General features: G+C 35.1%; 1 protein-coding gene across 6 annotated transcripts in view; it reads left to right on the plus strand.

Annotated features, from left to right (window-relative positions):
* Positions 1-23,833, plus strand: part of EPHA6 (EPH receptor A6) — a 928,471-nt gene that overhangs the window by 104,129 nt on the left and 800,509 nt on the right. Inside the window, exon 2 of one of the 6 annotated variants that reach the window (XM_031661830.1) lies at positions 21,769-21,888. The exons of the other annotated variants lie outside the window; for them this stretch is intronic. Within the exon in view, the coding sequence (XP_031517690.1) occupies positions 21,841-21,888 (48 nt within the window). The 5' untranslated portion in view covers positions 21,769-21,840. The remainder of the gene's footprint in view (positions 1-21,768; positions 21,889-23,833) is intronic. 6 annotated transcript variants of the gene reach the window in all.

Here is a 23,833-nt window from a genome sequence, read left to right on the forward strand (position 1 = left end):
CAAATTATTTTCATGCCGCACAAAAGAATTGGATAAATACAGTTTTTTAAAAGTATAATTGGAGACCTGCTCTTTATAATTTGTTAACAATGATAAAACACTATCCAAAATATCAGGGGATATTGATGAATTGTAGATACCTACCTTTTTGCTTTTCTTAAATATCTACTTAATTGTCTTAATGACAAGTGAATGTTTATTTGGTAAAGTTTTAAGTCATGTGAAAATATTTTTAAGTAGAAAATATGATTTTGGACAACTGTTAGTAAATATTATCATTAAAAATAACATTCAATAGTACCCACAAATGTACATATAAAAAAGCACCTACATTCAAATGGAATCTACTTAGTATTTTGGTTTTCAAAAAGACAAAGTTAATTCCAGCTCTTGAAGTTATAGTTTGTGTTTAAGAGACGAAGAGTTCCAGATAGCCCAACTTAGTTAAATTTCATAGGGTTTGAGAATACCACTTCATAATCTTTGGCAAGGGCAATGACAACATGGCAGAGTTTAGTAGAGAAAATCCTATTAAAGGAAATAAGGTATTACTAAGAAAGAAAAGAAAACTGAGAGAATCTTCTTGTTTGCTAGCAAAGTATGCAATATATACATAATCTAGAGTAAAGTTGTATATTTTGATTTTTTCATACTCTTTCTGTTGCTGAAACAGAAATTAAAAGTGTGTTGAAGAAAATTACATTACTTTGTGAGAAAAGGAGAAAGTTGTGAGATAATAAAATCAAAATTTACTTTAGCAAAATGACATGTTCAGATTAGTTATTAAAATATGGGGAAAATGTTAGTGATAAAACCTTTTATACAGGTAAGTTAATTAAATGTTTCGTCAGTAGTATTTAAATATTAAATACTACTGTGATATTATTATTTAATATTATTATTAAATGGTACCATGATTGAATCTACTAGTTTATTAAAATTATGGGCATATCAAGGGTTGGATTTTTAAAAGCTAAAATGGTGATGAAATAAGGGTATGTCATTTTAAAGGAAAACATGGGAAAACAAATTTAAAGTAAATGGCAAATAGCATTTAAAATTCAATGTAAGGACAATTTCACAAATATTCAAATGTCTGTTTCTTTACTCTTAAGTTGTGCATTTCTTTATCTGTATTAACTATTTGTATTTTAATGTTAATAAGAGGGTTCATTTCTGTAAGTGGTACATAAAGTAGTTTAGGCTGTTTTTCTATACCTAAAGTAAAGCATTGTTCCCTAGTGGAAATTATTGAATTACTGGCATAGTGCACAGGAATGATTACAGATTGCTATTATTTGGCTTTAATGGCAGGTGTTGAGCAGAATAAATTCAAGGAACACATATTGTTTACCTACTATTTTACCTATATTTTCAAATTTAATTCTAAAAGTTCTGACAATTATTTATTGTTATTCTCCTTTTATAGATAAGGAAACCGAAGCTTACAAAGTATAAGACAGTATCTTCCATAACATCAGTAGCTCTTTTTCAGTGAGTCAGGTTTAAATAAAAATATGCCTCATTCTAATACATGCCTTTCCCTTTATGCTATAGACCTCTCACATGAGGTTGATAATCATAGCAATTGCAACAGCAGTAGTAATAATTATAGAGATAGCACATACTTACTGTGCTCATTATGTTTCAGGGATTGTTCCTAGCACTTTGTATAAATTAATTCTATTTAGTTTGAAAAGTAACCCTATGAAATAGGTACTGTTTTATGCCAGTTTTATACATGAGAAAAAAACAACTCTGAAAAAGGAGTAACCATCATTGAATGTGTCGTATAGGTGTGTGTGATTCTAGAGATGCAAAGTGGTAAAATGCAGGCCTTTGATAAACCAAAATGTTAGAGATGCTTTCCATTTCAATATGGTTGTTAACATATATCATCCTTTTAATAATTTATTATTTAAAATGCTGTTCATCAAGTTCTGAAAATATTATGAAGTATTTAAGTCCTAAAGAAAGAGAAGATGGAGAATAGACCAATCCATATGTATGGATGAGTAAAGAATGTTGTGGAAATATTTGAGCTTCTTGGTTCCAGGGACACATAAGAGGAGTAATTAAATTTACCTTCTGATTTAGGATCTTCGGACAGAGCCTTTGGAAAGTGATCAACATTGTAACTACATGTCTAACTGGAGATACTGATCTATATAAAACAGAAAGAAGTAATAGCATAATTGACAGTTCTCATACTTATCTCCTTTGGGGAATGTCCTTTTTTTTTTTGGTAACATCTTTACTATTTTTGTTAATATTATACTATTGTTAGCATTAGCTGGCAGGTTAATAAAGATCCTGATGCACTTATTGAACATGTGGGGAAAAAATGCATGTAATATAGATTGGTGCAGAAGTTATTGTGGTTTTTGCCGTTACTTTCAATGTCAAAAGCTACAATTACTTTTGTGCCAGTCTAATAGTTTTGAAGAGACTCATAGAAAAAAACAAGGAGCCAGGGGGAAAACAAAGAGAAGACATAGGGCCCAGTGTGGAGTGAGTAATGAGTAGATTGAAAGAGCTGTCCTCAAAGGGTAGGAAGTAAGTTGGGCCTAATATCATAGATATTACGTAGAAGGTTATTCTTTTGATTAAAACGACTTATTAGCACTTGAGAATATCATTTTTATAGGTCTTCAGAACAGAGTGCCAATGAGTTCAAAATACTAGTCAATCAGGAAATATAAGAAGCCCAAGCAATTGGCAAAGACCTAATTTGAGTAACCAATAAAATTTGCAAAATGAGAAATCAAATCAAATGTTTTATTCATTGACTTGTGTAGTCTAATGCCTGGTAATCTCCAAAGTGTGAAAGTTTTACTATTTGTGAATCATTGCTGTGCTTTCAGTAGGCTGTAGTTTTCTAATTGCCACTAAAGAATTTGCTTTCCTACAGATCTCCATTTATTTTCCTGCATAGTATCTTCTAACATTTTTTTTCCATAGCCAGAATGTTGTTCATATTGCAACCCAGTATACACACAAACACACACACATTTTTTTGTCCGGGCATGGTGGCTCACACCTCTAATCCCAGCACTTTGAGAAACTGAGGCAGGTGGATCACCTGAGGTTAGGAGTTCGAGACCAGCCTGACCAACAAGGTGAAACCCCATCTCTACTAAAAATGCAAAAATTAGTCGGGTGTGGTGCCAGGCACTTGTAGTCCCAGCTACTCGGGAGACTGAGACTGGAATTGCTTGAACCCAGGAGGTGGAAGTTGCAGTGAGCCGAGATCATGCCACTACACTCCAGCCTGGGTAATGGAGCGAGACTCCATCTCAAAAAAAAAAGACAGCTTTTTTTTTTTTTTTCATTCTAGTTTTTATTTTTCTCTCCAATACAATTCCTAATAGAAGTGCACAACACTGTGGAAAAAGATACGCTTCCTGAGTACCTCCACTTTCCCATCTCTGCAGAAGGCAGTGAGCCTGCTCCCATGCACAGTGCACCACTGCTACCACCTACAACTGCCATTTGAGAAAAAACACTGCACTAAGGCTATCTGTGACCAAGGAATTTGTACAGAGACTTGGACCCCTGAAAGCACCCAGAAGCAAAGCCAAAGAATCCACCCAACATTCGTTACACTCACACCCTGAAAGGGGGGAAAAATGTCTTACCAAACAAAAGTAAATTCAAAAATAAAAGTGACAGCCTTCCCAGGTGAGAAGAAACCAGTGTAAGAACTCTGGCTTCATGAAAAAATAGTATTATGACACCCCCAAAGGATAACACAAACTTCATAACAATGGATCCTAACCAAAATGGAAATTCTGAAGTGACAGATAAGGAATTCAAAAGATGAACTCTAAGGAAGCTCAGTAAAATCCAAGAGAAAGTTGAAAACCAGCAAGAAAACTTATGTCTAAAAAATCATGAAAACTTACTTATCCTTACTACTTTGTATTTTATATACTTTTAGTATCCTCTCTCTACCCCCATCCCACCTTGACAATCTTGATGAACTAAATTATTTTTAATAACCTAATCATGATTGAGATTTTCATTGCATAGAGATTGGAACACAAAGAAGGATTATAAACCATAGGTAGTAATAACTATATGTTAGAGATTTACTCATATGCTAGAGATTAAAGTTTTGAAGGGAACAAGCAACTAATGGCATATTTTCCAACTGGATGAAATTATATTCTAAGTTTACATATTAAACTTTTATAGTCTAATGTTATTAAAACATGAAAATGTATACTTTTAAAACCATTGTTTTATAATTTAAATAGTTGTGTTATATTAAGAGAAGTTGCACGGTCAGTGACAGTTAATATATAAAGGCATTATGTTTTGGATAAAATTTCTTTATATTATAGAATTCCTTGACCATTCAGTGATGGAAAGCAATGTGCGAGGCAGCAAAGGGATAAGAGTAAGGAATGCATTAGAAATCAAATACAGGAAATTTTATACTTTGGGACCTTACTTTTATAAGGCTTTCTGAAATTGAGTTTTAATAGTGTTTTATTTAAGGTAATTTATAGTTTTAATGTTATTTTATGAGAAAATATGCATTTCAAACTTGGGCTTTAAGTATGTACAAAACACATAGGAAGGTATAACTATTTTTTTTAAACAGATGCTTGAGGTATGTTCTAGAAACTCTTTACAAAGGAATTTTGATACACAGCATTTTGTAGAGGCTCTCATAAAGAAAGTTAATGTTTGAACTTAAAAGTGAATGAGTAAGTGATCAGAAAAACTTACACAATTTCAGTTCTAACATAATAGAAAACTTAAATTACTTATTATGTCACTGACACTGTAATATTTTATACAATCTATGGCAGAGAAATTAGAAGGTTCATTATTTTGAAATCTTAAATTATAATTGAGTATTTTATAGTTAAGCATGTGTTGTCACGGTTTCTTTAAGACAAATTTTGTAGTTAACATAAAATCAAATGTTAGTCCTTATTGACTACTGTATTATTCATACATAAAATATGGGCACCTGTGGAACATAGCCGCTGTTAATAAGTGTGTAATGGAAAAAAGCCTACTTTTTGCTATATTGAATGATATGTTGTATTTTTATGTTAATATCAAGAGTAATAATTAGATCATCTGTTAGTATACTACACTGAAAACCAGGGAAAATATAAAGTATCATGAACTTCAAAATTAGAAAACTTTTCAAGAATGACAAAATCACATATATATAAGTTTGAGAGCATGGATTAAATGTACACACGTATCCATAAAATGTAAAATAAAAGAAATTTTAGAAAGAATTCAATTAAAGTTTGTGACAGGGTAATAGATTCCATAGAAATTCATAAAAGTGCATGAATATCTACAAAGGAATGTTGTCTCTTGCTTAAAAATGACTCATTTACTTCATTTAATTTAGTTTTAGGGAATATTTTTTATATTTATGTCTATTTCAATAAGAAAAACCATCTTTTTTCAGTCTACTGAGGCAGGGATTATAATTGACTGTAATAACTTGTAGGTATTGGATACTATTTAAAGTTCCATAGACATGGAAATATATGCCTTTGGCCAAAGTAGAAATGTGTGTCCATCTCTAATAATACTTTTCTTAATATTTCTTCATTTGACAAATCACTTCGCTGCAAGCTTTTTGTGCTATTAAGTACAGCTGGATTTTTTTTCTTTATTATTTTTCATTCTGTTAGGTCCAAGTATTTAACTTTACAGGAGGAGAAAAGGAGTGCATAAAAATCATAGTACATTTTTTAGAGCATATCTCAAAAGACCAAAGTCCTCCTTTGCTAGTTACCCAGTTATTTTATTCAAATAATCAATTTAAAATAGTTGTAAGTATTAGAATAAAACCTAAAACCATATGCTTCTAGAACAAACAACAGGTAAGTAAATGACTTTGGAGTAGGCAGAGATTTCTTAAAGACTTCTGAAAATACTTGCATTACCCATCATGTTAGGGAGATAGGGGAAAAGGCAAGAGAAGTCAATTTTATGTTTTTCTTTTAATCATAATAAATGGTTGGTAAAGGAAAACATTAATAACCTTTAGTGAAGCTATTTTGTGCTTCTGTGAACTTTCATTTTTAGTGACCTCTCTTCCTACAACCAAAGATGTTTGAATTTAAACTTTAAGATCAAATTAATTGATAGAAAGTGGGACTAATTATGCAAAAAGAAAAGGTACAGCAGATTTAAGGGCATAACATTCATCTATCTGTTAGAAAAATGCCCTTATACTACAGTTTAGGGAAAGTAGCAAAAATATTAAAGAAAATGAAAACCTTCATTAATTTCTTAAATGCACAATATATTTACTGAATGTTTACTTTAGTGCCAAAGACCCCCTCTTCAGGGGTTCTTAAAAGGTGATGTCAAAATTCTCTTGGTCAATTAAGTTCTGTTAACAAAAACAAATCAACCAGTAAACATATTCGTATTTAGATCCTTTTATTGATATGTAAGTCTGTCTTTCTTCATTTAATTACCTTTATTACGAAACCTGTAAGGATTGTGTGTGTGTGTATGTATACCTATAACTCATTATATTTTAATATGTATATACATTTTAGGATGTATATATGTCAATCGGTATATTTGTGTGTTTGGGGGAATTTCCCCGCTTATTTAAATAACTCCATTAAATGGCTTGAACTTAAAATTTCTTGTTCTCTGCAATGAAAATTTAAATAATTGGAATTCACAGACATCATAGAATAGAAATAATTTGTTCTACTTTTGAACAGAATTTGAAACACTAGTTTATGTGACCTTTAAGGAGAACAAAATTTTGTTTAATCCAAAATTGTATGGATTATCAAAGAACACTGCAAGTTATCTTTGCCCAGAATTCTTTAAGACCGTTAATTACCTGTGTAAGAAAAGATTTAATGCTTATGCAGATATCTGATAATACTGTCTTTGTTTAGACCAATTATGTTATACTTTAAGACTAAGGACTATGCATATAACTATATCTCAAAAAATATTTAGGAAAATCCATATAGCAAAAACTCAATTATAGTAGTGGTATATGTGATTTTAATTTTCCTTCATGATAGGCAGTATAGTGTTACTTTCTGAAAGTCACTAAATGAAAATTGGTAAGTACTTATTTTTCTTTTTCAGATCATACATAAATAGAATAGCATATTAATTTGCTACATAACTCCTTTTACATTTTTAATTATGTTAATATTTTTCTAATATGTTTGATAAAACATTTTTTAAAACTTTAAAAGTATCCAGAAAACTTAAACATAAACATTTAAATCATGCATTTTAAAGATGATTGCTTTTGTTCTAACATATGTTGTTAAAATATTCTTGATTATCATAAACTGGGAATGGCTAATCTCTCAGTGCCTTCATAAAACTCAATTCAACTTAAATGACTGAAGATTATGACATAAATTAATTTTCAGAGATAGTTTTGAATTTTTTTTTAAATACACAACTTGTTTTTCTTTTTTTCAAGACAGAGTTTTACTTTGTCATCCAGGCTGGAGTGCGGTTGTGTGATTCCAGCTCACTGCAACCTCCACCTCTGGGTTCAAGCAATCCTCCCGCCTCAGCCTCCCAACTAGCTGGTACTACAGGCACGTGCCACCATGCCTGGCTAATTTTTGTATTTTTAGTAGAGATGGGGTTTCACCATGTTGGCCAGGCTGATATTGAACTCCTGACCTCAGGTGACCTGCCCGCCTCGGCCTCCCAAAATGCTGTGATGACAAGCATGAGCCACTGCACTCAGCCTAAAAAACATACCTTTTGATGCACTGTGTATGTATTTGTGATAACATAGAAGCCAGCTTGATGGGGCTGATGTGACAATTTAAATATCTAGAAGAATAATGTGAATCAGCTGAAGTTGATGGAAACACATTAATTATATTGAAATAAATGAGTCTACCTTAATGTCTAGAGAGAGAGAAAGAGAAAGAGAATGCCAAAACAGAAAGCCTTTTTAAGAAAAACCTTTTAAGAAAAATATTAGCTATTATACCAAATCCTGAAAATTTGTAATTAAAGAAAGAATTAAAAACATCTTTGTTCATTTTCTAGCAGGAACTCTATTTCTGGTTAACCAGATGGTTCCAGTCGATGAGAGACAGCATTCATTACAAAAAATGCCTCCTGCTAAATAAAGAAGCAATGATAGAATTAGAAACCACCGGTTTTCAAAACTTAAAATAATAATTAATTCAGCAAAGATTGTCAAAGAATGGTAAAATCACTAAGTGAAATGTTTGAGGAAAAGAACTGTTCAGAGGAAAAAGGAAGAAACATAACCAAATGTGAGATGTACATCTTGACTGGATAGGTAAATTTGAAAATAGACTACATTTTTCAGATAGCATTAAAGAATTGTCAATTTTATTACATGTGAAAATTTATATAAGAAACTGTATTTTTCAAAGAGTCTGATTAAAGTATTTAGAATTGAAATGTTATGATATCTAAAATTTAACAGATGATAAAAATGTATGATATTTGTAATCATTAAAGCAATGCAATTCATTCAACTTTTTTTTTTTTTTTCCAACTTTTAAGTTCAGGGGTGTATGTGCAGGATGTGCAGGTTTGTTACATAGGTAAACATGCTCCTTGGGGTTTGCTGCACAGATTATCCCATCACCTATATATTAAGCCCAGCATCCATTAGCTATTCTTCCTGATGCTCTCTCTCCTGCCAAGCCCCATCCCACAGGCCCCAGTATGTGTTGTTTCACTGCAAGTGTCCATGTGTTCCCATCATTCGTGTCTCCCTTTTGAGTAAGAACATGCAGTATTTAGTTTTCTTTTTGTGTGTTAGTTTGCTTCCAGTTCCATTCATGCCTTTGCAAAGGACATGATCTCATTGTTTTTTTATGGCTGCATAGTATTCCATGGTGAATATGTACCACATTTTCTTTATCCTGTCTATCATTTATGAGCATTTAGGTTGATTTCATGTTTTTGCTATTGTGAATAGTGCTGCAGTGCATGCATGTATCTTCATAATAGAATGACTTACATTCCCTTGGATATATACCCAGGAATGGGATTGCTGGATCAAATGGTATTACTGCCTCTAGATCTTTAAGGAATTGCTACACTGTCTTCCACAATGGTTGAACTAATTTACACTCCCACCAACAATGAAAAAACTTTTTTCTACACAACCTAACCAGCATCTGCTATTTTTTGACTTTTTACAAAATTGCCATTCTGACTGGCATGAGTGGTATCTCATTGTGGTTTTGATTTGCATTTCCCTAATGATCATTGATGTTAAAGTTTTTTATGTATAATTGTTGGCTGCATGCATGTCTTCTTTTTAGAAATGTCTGTTCATGCTCTTTGCCCACTTTTTAAATTTTTTTTTCCTCTTTAATTTGTTTAAATACTTTGTAGATGCTGGATGTTAGACCTTTGTCAGATGGATAGATTGTGAAATTTTTCTCCCATTTTGTAGGTTGTGTGTTCATACTGCTAATAGTTTCTTTTGTCGTGCAGAAGCTCTTAAGTTTAATTAGAGCTCGATTTTTCCTTCTGTTGCAGTTACTTTTGGCATCTTCATCATGAAATATTTGCTTGAGCCTGTGTCCTGAACGGTATTGCCTAGATTTTCTTCTAGAGATTTTATAGTTTTGGTTTTTACATTTAAGCCTTTAATCCATCTTGAGTTGATTTTTGTATATGGTGTAAGGAAAGAGTCCAGTATCAGTTTTCTGTATATGGCTAGCCAATTCCCCCAACACCATTTATTAAATAAGGAATCTTTCCCCGTTGCTTGTTTTAGTTAGGTTTTTTGAAGATTCAGTGGCTTAGTTGTGTGATCTTATGTCTGAGTTCTCTATTCTGTGGGTTCTCTATTTGGTTACATTGGTCTATGTGTCTGTTCTTGTACCAGTACCATGCTGTTTTGGTTACTCTAGCCTAGTAGTATAGTTTGAAGTCAGGTAGTGTGATACCTCCAGATTTTTTCTTTTTGCTTGGGATTGCCTTGGCCATTTGGGCTCTTTTTAAAGTAGTTTTTAAAAATAGTTTTTAAATAGTTTTTCTAAATCTGTGAAGAATGTCAGTAGTAGTTTAATGGAAGTAGCCTTGAATCTATAAATTGCTTTGGGAGGTATGGTCATTTTCACAATATTGTTTCTTCTTCTCCGTGAGCATGGAATGTTTTCCATTTGTTTGTGTCATCTCTGATTTCTTTGAGCAGTAGTTTGTAGTTCTCCCTGAAGAGGTCCTTCACTTCCCTTATTAGCTGCGTTCCTAGTTTTATTCTTTTTTGGCAGTTGTGAATGGGAGTTCATTCATGATTTGGCCCTCTGTTTGCCTGTTGTTGGTGTATAGGAATGCTAGTGATTTTTGCACATTGATTTTGGATCCTGAGATTTTGCTGAAGTTGCTTATCAGCTTAAGAAGCTTTTTGGTTGACCGGTGGGGTTTTCTGGATGTGGGGATCATGCCATATGCAAACAAAGATAGTTTGACTTCCTCTCTGAATACACTTTATTTTTTTCTCTTGCTTGATTGCCCTGGCCAGAACTTTCAGTACTATGTAGAATAGGAGTGGAGTGGTGAGAGAGGGCCACCTTGTCTTGTGATGGTATTCAAGGGAAATGCTTCCAGCTTTTACCCATTCAGTATGATATTGGCTGTGGGCTTTTCATATATGGCTCTTATTATTTGCAATATGTTCCTTTAATACCTAGTTTATTGTGAGATTTTAACGTGAAGGAATAATGAATTTTATCAAAGGCTTTTCTGCATCTATTGAGAGAATCATACGGTTTTTGTCTTTAGTTATGTTTATGTAACTATGTAGCATATGCAAATCACATTTACTGATTTGCATATGTTGAACCAACCTTGCATCCCAGGATGAAGCCAACCTAATTGTGGTGAATAATTGTTTTGATGTGCTGCTTTAGATTCGGTTTGCCAGTTTTTTACTGAGGATTTTTGCAACAATGTTCATCACGGATGAGTTTTCTTTTTTTATTGTGTCTCTGACAGGTATGTATGTTTTGGTATCAAGATGATGCTGACCTCATAGGATGAGTCAGGGAGGAGTACCTCCTTTTTAATTTTTTGGAATAGTTTCGTTAGAAATGTTACCAGCTTTTTTTTTTTGTGCCTCTGGTTAAATTCAGCTGTGATTCTGTCTGATACTGGGCTTTTTTTGTTTGGTAGACCATTTATTACTCTTTTGAAACTCATTATTGGTCGATTCAGGGATTCACTTTCTTCCTGATTCAATCTTGGGAAAGTGTATGTGTCCAGGAATTTATCCATTTCTTCTAGATTTTCTAGTTTATTTGCATAGAGATGTTTATAGTGTTTTCTGATGGTGGTTTGCATTTCTGTGGGGTCAGTGGTGTTATTTCTTTTATCATTTCTGATTATATTTATTTGAATCTTCTTTTTATTCTTCTTTATTAGTCTAGCTAGTGGCCATTCAATTTTATCATTTTTTTCAAAAAACCAGCTCCTTGATTTGCTGATTTTTTTTTTCCCCCTGAGACAGAGTTTTGCTCTCATTGTCCAAGATGGAGTGTAGTGACGTGATCTTAGCTCACTGCAACTTCAGCCTCCTGAGTTCGAGTGATTCTCCTTTCTCAGTATTCTGAGTAGCTGGAATTACAAGCACCCGCCACCATGCCTGACTAATTTTTATAATTTTAGTAGAGCTGGGGTTTCACCATGTTGGTCAGGTTGGTCTCAAACTCCTGACTTTAGGTGATCCACCCACCTTGGCCTCCCAAAATGCTGAGATTACAGTTGTGAGCCATCGTGCCCAGGCAATTTCTTGATTATTTGGAAGGGTTTTTCACATTTCTATCTCCTTCATTTCAGCTCTGACCTTGGTTATTTCTTGTTTTCTACCAGTTTTGGAGTTTGCTTGCTCTTGGTTCTTGTAGTAGTCCATTTTCACACTGCTATAAAAAATATTTCTTGAGATTAGGTAATTTATAAACAAAAGAGATTTAATTGACTCACAGTTCCGCATGGGTAGGGAGGCCTCAGGAAGCTTATAGTCATGGCAAAAGGAGAAGCAAGCACGTCTTACATGGCAGCAGACAAGAGAGTGATTGTGTGAAGGAGGAACTGTCAAACACTTATAAAACCATGAGATCTTTTGAAAGTCACTATTACAAGACCAGCATGGTGAAACCAACCCCATGATCCAGTCACCTCCCACCAGGTCCCTTCCTGGACACATGGGGATTACAATTAGAGATATATTTGTGTGGGGACACAGAACCAGACCATATCGTTCCATCCCTGCCCCCGCCAAATCTCACATCTTTTTGCATTTCAAAACCAATCATGCATTCCCGACAGACTTCCAAAGCCTTAATTCATTTCAGTATTAACCTAATGTCCAAGTCCAAACTGTCATCTGAGAGAAGGCAAGTTCCTTCTGCTTAGGAGCTTGTAAAATTAAAAGCAGGCAGTTACTTTCAAGATACAGTGGGGGCACAGGCATTGGATAAATGCTCTTATTCTAAATGGGAGAAATTGGCCAAAACAAAGGGGCTACAGGCCCCATGCAAGGCCAAAAATTAAGATGGCAATTACTAAATCTTAAAGCTCTGAAATGATCTTTGACTTTATGTCTTACATCCAGGACACGCTGATGCAAGGGGCAGGCTCCCATGGCCTTGGCTTTGTAGGATACAGTCCCCCAGCTGGTTTTATGGCTGGTATTGAGTGTCTGCAGCTTTTCCTGGTGCACCGTGCAAACTGTTGGTGGATCTACCATTCTGGGGTCTGAAGAACAGTGGCCTTATTGTCATAGCTACACTAGGCAGTGCCCCGGTAGGGGCTCTGTGTGGGGGCTTCAACCCCACATTCTCCTACTGCACTACCCTAGCAAATGTACTCCATGAAGGCTTCAGCCCCTGCAGTAGACCTTATACTGGACATCTGTGCATTTCCATACATCCTCTGAAATCTAGGCGGAGGTTCCCAAACCTTAATTCTTGACTTCTGTGCACCCATAGGCCCAACACCACATGTATGCTGGCAAGACTTGGGGCTTGCACCCCCTGAAGCAACAGCCTGAGCTGTACCTTGGTCTCTTTTAGCCACAACTGGAGTTGGAGCAGTTAGGATGCAGGGCTCCGAGTCCCATAGCTGTACAAAGCAGCTGAGCCCTGGGCCTGGCCCATGAAACCATTTTTCCCTTCTAGGCCTTAGAGCCTGTGATGGGAGGGACTGCTGTGAAGGTCTCTGGCATGCCCTGGAGACATTTTCTCCATTGTCTTGGATATTAACATTCAGCTCCTTGTTACTTATGCAAATTTCTGCAGAAAATGGGTTTTTCTTTTCTACCACATTGTCAGGCTGCAAATTTTCTAAACTTTTTTACTCTTTTGTTTAAACGTAAGTTCCAGTTTCAGATAATCTGTCTCCAGTTCAAAGTTCCATGGATCTCTGGGGTGGGGGCAAAATGCTGCCAGTCTCTTTGCTAAAAGCATAGTAAGAGTGACGTTTGCTCCAGTTCCCAATAATTTTCTCATCTCAATCTGAGACCACCTCAGCCTTGACTTCATTGTCCATGTCACTATCAGCATTTTGGTTAAAACCATTCAGTAAGTCCCTAGGAGGTTCCAAAATTTACCTCATCTCCCTGTTACCCTGTTCCAAAGTCACTTCCACATTTTCAGGTTATCTTTATAGAAGTGCCCTAGTCCTGGTACCAATTTCCTGTATTCGTCCATTTTCACACTGCTATAAAGATACTACCTGAGACTGGGTAATTTATAAACCAAGGAAGTTTCATTTACTCACAGTTCTGCAGGGCTTGGCAGGCCTCAGAAACATTTCACTCATGGCAGAAGGGGAAACAGGTATGTCTTACACAGTGGGAGGCAAGAAAGTGAGTGTGTGAAGGAGGAACTATCAAACACTTACAAAACTATCAGATCCCATGAGAACTCAGTCACTATCAGGAGAACAGCATGGGGGGAACCACCCCCATGACCCAATCACCTCCCCCCAGGTCCTTCCCTGGACATGTGGAGATTATACAGATTATAATTCAGATGAGCTTTGTGTGGGGGCACAGAGCCAGACCATATCAGTTCTCAAGTTCTTTTAGTTGTGATGTTAGGTTGCTAGCTTGAGATCTTTCTAGCTTTTTGAACTTATAATTTAGTATTATAAGTTTACCTCAACACTGCTTTAGCTGCATCCCAGAGATTCTGGTATATTAGCTGTTTGTTATTATTTCAAATAACTTGATTTTTGCCTTAATTATTTATGTGAAAGTCATTCAGGAAGCAGGTTGTTCAATTTCCATGTAGCTGTGTGGTTTTGAGTGAGTTTCTTAATCTTTAGTTCTAATTTGATTACACTGTGGCCTGAGAGACAGTTTGTTATGATTTTATTATTTTGCATTGGCTTTGGAGTGTTTTACTTCCGATTGTGTGTCAATTTTAGACTAAGTGCCGTGTGATGATGAGAAGAATGTATGTTCTGTTATTTTGGGGTGGAGAGTTCTGTAGATATCTAACAGGTCCACTTGACTCAACTGAGTTCAGGTCCTGAATATTTTTATTAATTTCTTGTCTTGATGACTTGTTTAATATTGTCAGTGGGGTATTAAATTCTCCTACTATTATTGTGTGGAAGTCTAAGTCTCTTTGAAGGTTTCTAAGAACTTGCTTTATGAATCTAGTTGCTCCTCTATTGGGTGCATATATATTTAGAATAGTTGGCACTTCTTGTCAGATTGAACTCTTTACCATTATGTAATACCCTTCTTTGTCTTTTTTGGTCTTTGTTGGTTTAAAGTCTGATTTGTCAAAAACTAGGATTACAACACCTGCTTTTTTCTATTTTCCATTTGCTTGGTTTATTATCCTCAATCTTAATATATTGAGCCTTTGTGTGTCTTTGCATGTGAGATAGGTCTCTTGAAGGCAACATACCAGTGGGTTTTGGCCTTTTAGCCAACAGCCTGACTGTACTTTGACCTCTTTTAGCCATGGCTGGAGCTGAAGTGGTTAGGATTTAGGGTACCAAGTCCCACAGTCATTCTGTTTCTTTTAATTGGGACATTTAGCCCATTTACTTTTAAGATTAGTATTGTTATATGTGGATTCCATACTGCCATCATGATGCTGGCTAGTTATTTTGCAGACTTGTTTATGTAGTTGCTTCAGAGTGTTGCGGCTTTGGGTACCTCAGTGTGTTTTAATAGTGGCTGCTAATGGTTTTTCCTTTCCATATTTAGTGCTTCCTTCAGGAGCCCTTGCAAGGCAGGTCTCACGAAGACAAATTAATTCCCTCAGCATTTGCTTACCTGAAAAGGATTGTATTTCTCCTTCACTTGTGAAGCTTAGTTTGGACTGACATGAAATTCTGGATTGGCAATTTTCTTTTTTAAATATTGGCCCCCAATCTCTTCTGGCTTGTAGGGTTTCTGCCGAGAGGTCTGCTATTAGTCTGTTGGGCTTCCCTTTGTAGGTGACCTGGCCTTTGTTTCTGACTGCTTTTAACATTTTTTCTTTCATTTCAACCTTGGAGAATCTGATGAATATATGTCTTGGGATTGGTCTTCTTGTGGAGTATTTTACTTGGGTTCTCTCCATTTCCTGAACTTGAATGTTGGCCTCTCTTATTAGGTTGGGGAAGTTCTCCTGGATGATGTTCTGAAGTATGTTTTCCAAGTTGATTCCATTCTCCTTGTCTCATTCAGGTACACCAAGCAGTCACAGGTTTGGTCTCTTTACATAATCCCATATGTCTCAGAGGTTTTATTTATTCATTCTTTTTTCTCTGTTCTTGGCTGCTTCTCTTATTTTAGAGAGATATTCTCAGGCTGAGATGCTTTCCCCAGCTTAGCCAATTCTGCTTTTAATACTTTTGATTGCGTTGTGAAGTTCTTGTAGTGTTGTTTTTCAGGTCTAACAGGTTAATTATGCTTCTCTCTAAATTGGCTGTTTTGGCTGTCAGCTCCTGTATTGTTTTATCATCATTCTTAGCTGCTTTGCATTGGGTTACAATATGTTCCTTTAGCTCAGCAAAGTTTGTTATAACCTACCTTTGGAAGCCTATTTCTGTCATTTTAGCCATCTCAGCCTCAGCTCAGTTCTGAGCCCTTACTGGAGAGGTGTTGTAGCCATTTGGAGAAGGGGCACCTGTATATTTGAGTTTTAGCATTTTTGTGTTGATTTTTTCCATCTTTGTGGGTTTATCCACCTTCAATCTTTAAGGTTGCTGACCTTTGAATGGGGTTTATGTGGGGTCTTTTGTGTTGATGTTGTTTTCTGTTTGTTTGTTTTCCTTTTAACAGTCAGAACACCCTTCTATAGGGCTGCTGCAGTTCTACCCAGGTTGCCTTAGATTTTCCAGTACCTGCAGGTATCACAATTGAAGGCTGTGCAACAGCAAACATTGCAGCCTCCTCCTTCTGGAAGCTCCATCCCAGGGGAGTACTGTTTCATTTTCAGCCTGAACATGCCTGTAGGAGGTGACTGGAGACCCGTATTGGGAGGCCTCACCTAGTCAAGGGGAACAGCATCGGTAACCTGCTTAAAATAAGCTGTCTAGCTGGGCAAGGTGGCTCATGCCTGTAATCCCAGCACTTTGGGAGGCTAAGGTGGGCAGATCACCTAAGGTCAGGCGTTCTAGACCAGCCTGGCCAATATGGTGAAAACTCATCTCTACTAAAAATACAAAAATTAGCCAGGCATGGTGGCATGTGCCTGTAATCCCAGCTGTTCAGTGTACTGAGACAGGAGAATCGCTTGAACCCGGGAGGTGGAGGTTGCGGTGAGCCAAGATCACACCACAGCACTATGGCCTGGGTGACAGAATGAGACTCTGTCTCAAAAAAAAAAAAGAAGCTGTCTGGCTGCTTTTCGGTAGAGCGGTAGAGCAAGTGTGCCATTTTGGGGATCCCTTCAGCCTTGATTGTTAGGGGTTCTCCAGGGCCCACAGGCTGGACTGACTGAGGTGCCCGAACAACCAAGGTGGTTGGCCTGCTCCACCTCCCAACCACTTTGTCTTCGATGGAAATTGGAGCTCTGGTCATAGAAAATTGAGTCCCAGCTGAAGCCCTGGCTGGGAGGTCCCACCCGGTGAGGAGGAATGGATCAGGGTCCTGCTCTAAGAAGCAGTTAGCTGCCATCTGGCAAAGCAGCTGTGCTGCACGGGGGGAACCCTTTCTTGTCTGGACTGTTTGGACTCTCAAAAGCCAGCAGGCTGAGATGACTGAGTCCACCTAACCACAGAGATGGTGGCCTCACCTCCCACCAGGGACTCCATTTTAGGTAGAGATGAGAGCCTTGTCTGTAGAAAACTGGCTGGGGTGGCTGAAGTCTGGCTGGGAGCTCCCATTTAGTGAGGAGGAATAGATCAGTGTCCCACTTAGAGAAGCAGTCTGGCCATGGTGTAGCAAAGCAGCTACGCTGCACTAAGGGGACCCTTTCATCCAGACTGTTTGCACTCTCCAGAGACTGCAGGCTGGAATGGCTGAGTCAACTGAACTGCGAGATAGTAGCTCCCTTTCCCTCTGGTAGCTCCTTCCCCTCTAGACAGGCTCCACCCTGTCACCACTGGCTGCCTGGAATTTCAAACCAGTGAGGCTTATCTTGTGAGGTATCATGGAAGTGGGGCCCTCAGAATTCTGCTGCTTGGCTCCCTGGATTCAGCTCCCTTCCTAGGGGTATGCATGGACCTCTTGCCTTACCAGAGTTGCACACACCCTTGTTGAGGATCCTGGAGCCAGAATATGCAAAGCTCCTGGGTCTCTGTGCCTGAGCAGCTGCTCTGCTGGGACTCCACACAGCTCTGTGTGTTTTACCCTAGGCCCTGGTGGCATGGCTCATGAGGGGATCTCCTAATTTATGGGTTGCAAAGATCCATGGGAGGAGACTGGTTTCCCGGGCAGAGTCACACAATCCTTTACTGCCTCCCTTGGTTGGGGGTGGGGGTTTCTTGGCTGTGTTCCAGGGTGGGCCATCACCCTACCCTGCTTTTCTTCATTCTCTGTGGATTGAGTTGTTTGCCTAATCAGTCACAGTGTGAGAGCCTGGATATTACAGATGAAGGTGCTATATTCATTTGCCCCTTTCATTCCTCTATGTGAGTGCTGTGGACTGCAGCTGCTTTTAATTGGCCATCTTGGCTCCTCCATGCAATTCATTTAACTTTATATCCTTTATTTATCCCTGACTCTTTTGGGAGAAAATCTTCAAAATAAATATTTAAAAAACACAGAATGTACTTCAATTATTCAGCCTACCTTTTACATTTACTTTACCAAATCCTTTAAAAAAAGAGAACTGGTTTTCTATTATGTAACATATATTCACATGACTTAAACCATACAAATTAGAAATAATGAAAAATAATTATGAGTGTTCAGTAGAACTTATCTGCAGGATTTAGAAGACATTAAATTGTCTTAGTATGTCCTCCTGTAACCAAACCCAGGTTCGGCTCCCACTGCGTGAAAGCCAGACAAGAGAGAGAAGGGTTAGCGGGAAGGAAAGCAGGTTGATGTGGAAAGCCGGAGAGTTAGCAAACCGAGCAGATGGTGGACTGTAATCGCAGATTAGATCACCACCATCTCTAAAATGCGTAATTGTAAAAAATGGTGTGTTTTTATTTTTTGGATGTTTTTAAAGTTTTAAAAATATTTTAATCAAATATATGTTTTTTAAAAATATTACTGTCATAGTAAAAACATGCAAATGAATTACTTGGTTAACATGTGCTTCTCTATGTGTGATCTAAAAATTTTTTTTTTAATTTACTATAGGATTTTTAAAGAGAAACTTGATATGGGAAAGATACAGGAGTGGTACAGGGTGCAGAGTCTATGTATCTTTGTTCCAATGGCTTATCTTGGGTAATCATCCATCTGGATGCCAGGATGGCATTATTTTGACTTCCACCCCATGGTGGTAGACTAATTCTTTGCAACCCCCTTTAAGCAGGAGGATTCCTCAATCAGGGCTCCATTCCTGGTTTGTTTTGAGATTAGCTTCTGGAATTTCCTAAGGAAGGACACAACTGATAAGTACATATTGCCAGAGGGAAGTGTCTAGAGAGGGACAAAGGATGAAGGGGTGAAATGGTAGGGAAAGAAGAAGGAGAAAGTAGGTGATTAAAATATATTTTTAAAAATGAGGTTCTGGTTACATTCATTTTACTAACAATATATTTAATTATTGTATTTCCAAGATTCTAAAATTGCAGGTTTTTGTTATTTACCTAATTAACTTTTAGCTAAATATGTTTATAAAAATATTAGTTTAACTATTTTCATGATTTTGGAATGCATACTTTGACACAGGCAAATATATGGACAGCAAATAGTTAAATTTCTTAGAATTTCCTAACTCTACCTTGATTTCCAAAGTTCTACAAGTGAAATTAGTTATAACAGAATTCTCTTGTAATTGTACAGTTTCGTTAACACCTTGTAAGAAGTGGGAAAGTAAGAAAGATTCATGATCAAATTGCAAATCGCTGTGAAAGTACAAGACAGTTGAGGATTTGAGAGTTTCTTAGAAGAATTTAGTTACAAATTTTAAGGACACAGAGTAAGTTTATTATTATACATTTTAAAGTGAAATAGGAAAGTTAAATATGTGATACAAATAATTGTGAACTGAGGAATCAGAGAAGAGAGAGAGTATGGATATTTAATGTGTTTTGGGTACAATAAAGAACATGATGATTATCCTGTTGTGTAACAGGAAATGATCAGATGATAGTTGTCATTATTTGGAAGAAATGGCTTTGGTATTTTATGACTCAATTTTTATAACAATTGATGAAAAAGGCTCTGTAGTGATTTGAGGTGATATTGTTATTTAATGTACCAAATAAACAAATTTGATATTTATTACAACCAAAATAGTTGGTTCATATTGTTCATGCTAAAATAAGCTATCAATAGAGTGTCATTTAAAAAATATGAAATACATTTTTCCATTTTAATGGGTTTTATTCACAGGGGCAAGTAAACCTACACATAGTTAAGCCACAAAGAAGGGTGTTTGGAAATACAATACTTCACTTTGATTGAGTAGGCCATTTTATTTTAACTGAAATGTCCTGGGAGGTAGTATCAATTTCTATCAGATTTTTATTCCTTGCAGATTTAATCTTCATTTCTGTTTTTAGAGTTTATTCTTTATGATCCATTTTTAATTTTATACCATTATTATTAAATATATTAGCACATTTGGTATTTCTAATTTTAGTTGTAAATTACCACTTCTATAAGTGATCATTTGTTTCTAGAACTATTTTTTTCTTCATACCTTATTCTATTAACCATGGTTTTAAAATAATCAAATACAAATTTCTAGAATTATTAGACAAAATATAGTAAGCAGAAATAGCTGTTTTTACTGGTTTTGTTGCATTAAACAAACTACCCATGGAGTATAATTTTACCCTATGTATAACTATGTTATAATAATATGGTAATTAGGCACAGAAATGTTTGTAAAAATTACTTTATATTGTTTACATTATTTACAGTATTTTCAAATATTAATGGTTTATATAAAATTATAAATTAAGGGGAATAATTAGAAAGGTCAGTGAAGTTTAAATAAATATTCACAAATTAAGTACCATAAAATAACCACATAATTCAAATGTCCTTTTCCTGAAGGACTGTCAATCCTAAATATGAAAACAGAGGTTAGAAAAAACATCCTTTAGGTATAATAGCTTTAAATATTATCTTTGTTCCTAGCATTATAAAATTATCTTCTCCATTACTTGTTTTTAATATACTAACATCATAAAGAAATGGGGATGTGATATCATTTATTTTTTTACTTTTTATATTAACTTTCAATCATAAAGATTCAAATATTGGTTCTCTAATGTCTACCCAACCCTTGCACAATTTTACATGATCCAGTAACACTAAGAGCATTTAGATTAATGGTTACTGTTTTAGCAACCTCTCTTCTTCAAATACTTAGCATCTTCATTTTCACTAAACCTGAAGACAATGCTCACATTAACAACATTTTTATGTATTTTAGAAAACAACTATAACAATTATAAGTAGTTAACTACCTGAGGAATAGTTCATACTGGGGAAAAATAAAATCAAAATATGTTTTTATTTTCCAATTAATTACTCTGATTATTTGAACAAATTAAGAATGATATGTAATTCCAGGATACAATATTATCTTTTCCATTTAAGGTTAGAAATATAACTTGTGATACTTTAATTTTGGTTAAACATTTACACATATTTTAGCTATTATATGAATATATGTATATGATACATAAAACTATTATAGGTATTCTTCATGGACATACTTCCTATTACTAATTCATTTCATGTATTCTATATTTTAAAAGACCATATTATACGCATTTTTGAAAATATAATATATAAAGATAGCATAAAAATTTCCAGATTGTTGTGAAGCATCATATTTCATTTTATATAAAGGATACCATCCTAAATATTATATATATTTATAACAGTTCACTTGCCTTAAACATTATATATATATATGTATGTGTAGTTCTAAAGATGTTTCTGATCTAATTCACACATGCATATTTTCAAATATATCCTAATTTGAGTTAATTCAATGTATTTTTATTTATATAAATACTCTTATTATTAATATGACACGAGATATTAGATATTATTAATAGGACACGAGAGGACTCATTAGTGAAAATGAATATTTCGTGTCATACCATATAGCACCTTCATTGTGCAGAGTTGCTAAAACAGTATGAACAAACCTCCTAAGGAAAATTTGATATAGCTTTCCTATGCTTTTCCAGACCTATTTTCAACACTGCTAAAAGGGGGGAAAATTCAAGAAGGCACTGAAGAGACCACCTCACCAGAACCTGATGTTACTTCTCCTCTGGATGTACATGCTGCAGCTCCATAGGAGCCAGGTTGGAAAAGTTTCTAGGAAAACAACATATGTATTTATAACATTTTTTTTTAATGAAAAGGTATTTTTGTATGGAAATATGTCATTTTAGGCCCCAGAGTTAAGCACATTAAAAAGTTCACATTTTAGTTTCAACTTAACATTTACTTCTTAAATTTTTTTAAATCAATAAAGAAACATTTGGCTTTTCAAAAATATGTTTGAAATGTAATGGTTTTAAAGCATGCAAAATTAGGTAATTTAAAAAGTCATGTGTCTGCTTTACATAAACCTAAAAAAAGAATGTCAAGCTGTTATGAATCCATTATAATGATAGAGTATGAAATTTAATTATAAAATTTATATCTAAATTTTCAAGCTCTTTTGTGTATATTACGTAACTGGCAGTGGATAATTTCTGTAATTCTTTTTTTTCTGTGTTTCAAGCTCAAGGAAATGTATAATATTGCTCTTGGTTTTAAGTTCAAGTTTAAAAATAATAAGTATTCATATGTTCATTTCCTAAGCCTAGGAGAACTCTGGGATACAAACCAGGGTATTCCAAAATGACCTTGAAGGGATACTTTTTTTTAACGAAAACTAATTTCAGACCTAAATTTCATAGGCAACTTACTGTGCAATTGCACACCAGAACTTATTCCTCCTATCTAACTGTAACTTTGTATCCATTGCCCAGTCTCTCACTATCCACCCCCAGCCTCTGGTAACTACTGTTCTGTTCTCTACTTCTGTAAGATCAACTCTTGTAGATTCCACATATGTGTGAGATCATGCAATATTTGTCTTTCTGTTCCTCACTTACTTCATGTCCTCCAGGTTCATCCGTGTTGCAGCAAATGACAGGATTTCATTCTTTTAATGTTTGAATAATATTCTTTTGTGTATATATATATGTATTTTTTTCTTTATCCATTCATCTGTTAGCTGTTGTATTCTATATTTCAAAATAGCTGGAAGAGAGGATTTTGAATGTTCTCACCACAAAGAAATGATAAATTTTTGAAGTATATGCTGAATGCTCTGATTTGATTTTTATTTAGTATATATATACAAAACATTGCACTGTGCCCCAAAATATGTACAATTATGTGTCAATTAAAAACAAAACAAAAACAAAAAGATTTTTAAATCCTGAATTTTAGATTTTATATATTAAATGCTTTTGAAAGTGTAGTGACTCTATTCAGAATATTGAAATGTGCTAGGGCTGATAGCCGTTCTGTGAATAGAAGATGCCCATAATGATTACAAGTGCAAATGATGTATTTAAAAACATAAGCAGTTAACACTATTAGTGAGACTAAACTGTCTAGTTATCAAAACTTATTCAAACATAAAGTAAATAATAATGTAGGGTTCTTTCCCTTTTATAATGAAAGCAAAGTTGACTTTTGTATGATAGAGTATGGTATTGATTACTGTGGTCCTGGCTACTCGGTAGGTTGAAGCTGGAGGATTGCTTGAGCCTGGGAGGTTGAGGCTGCAGTGAGGCTAGCGGCCTATGTTATGCTGAAAAATAAATTGAAAAAAGTATCTGTAAAATGAAATTTAAAGGGATAAGAAAGGAATGAACTTGATATTTCAGAAATTATTGACATGTAAGATGAGTTTTGCAATTTATGATATATATGATATATCAATAATGTTAATAGATCATAAATTGTATTATATCCATCAGTGAATAAACATGTTGTAATATATTTATCCCTTTTTAGCTACTACATATTTTTCTATAAAATTCCTTGCAAAGTTACTTATATGTTGTCTCGATTAACTCTCCAAGAAAGAATGGTATGTACTCACCATCTGCTCTCACAAAACCATGCTAGTTAGACTTTTGTCCCACCACTCCACCAAAACAACTCGATGCCAGATCACTTATAACACTCACGTTGTTTACTTTAAAACTTAATGTTAAACCCTCATCTTACATAATTTATCAGCAG

The sequence above is a fragment of the Papio anubis genome, chromosome 2 (genome assembly GCF_008728515.1).
Source record: "Papio anubis isolate 15944 chromosome 2, Panubis1.0, whole genome shotgun sequence".
NCBI lineage: Eukaryota > Metazoa > Chordata > Mammalia > Primates > Cercopithecidae > Papio > Papio anubis.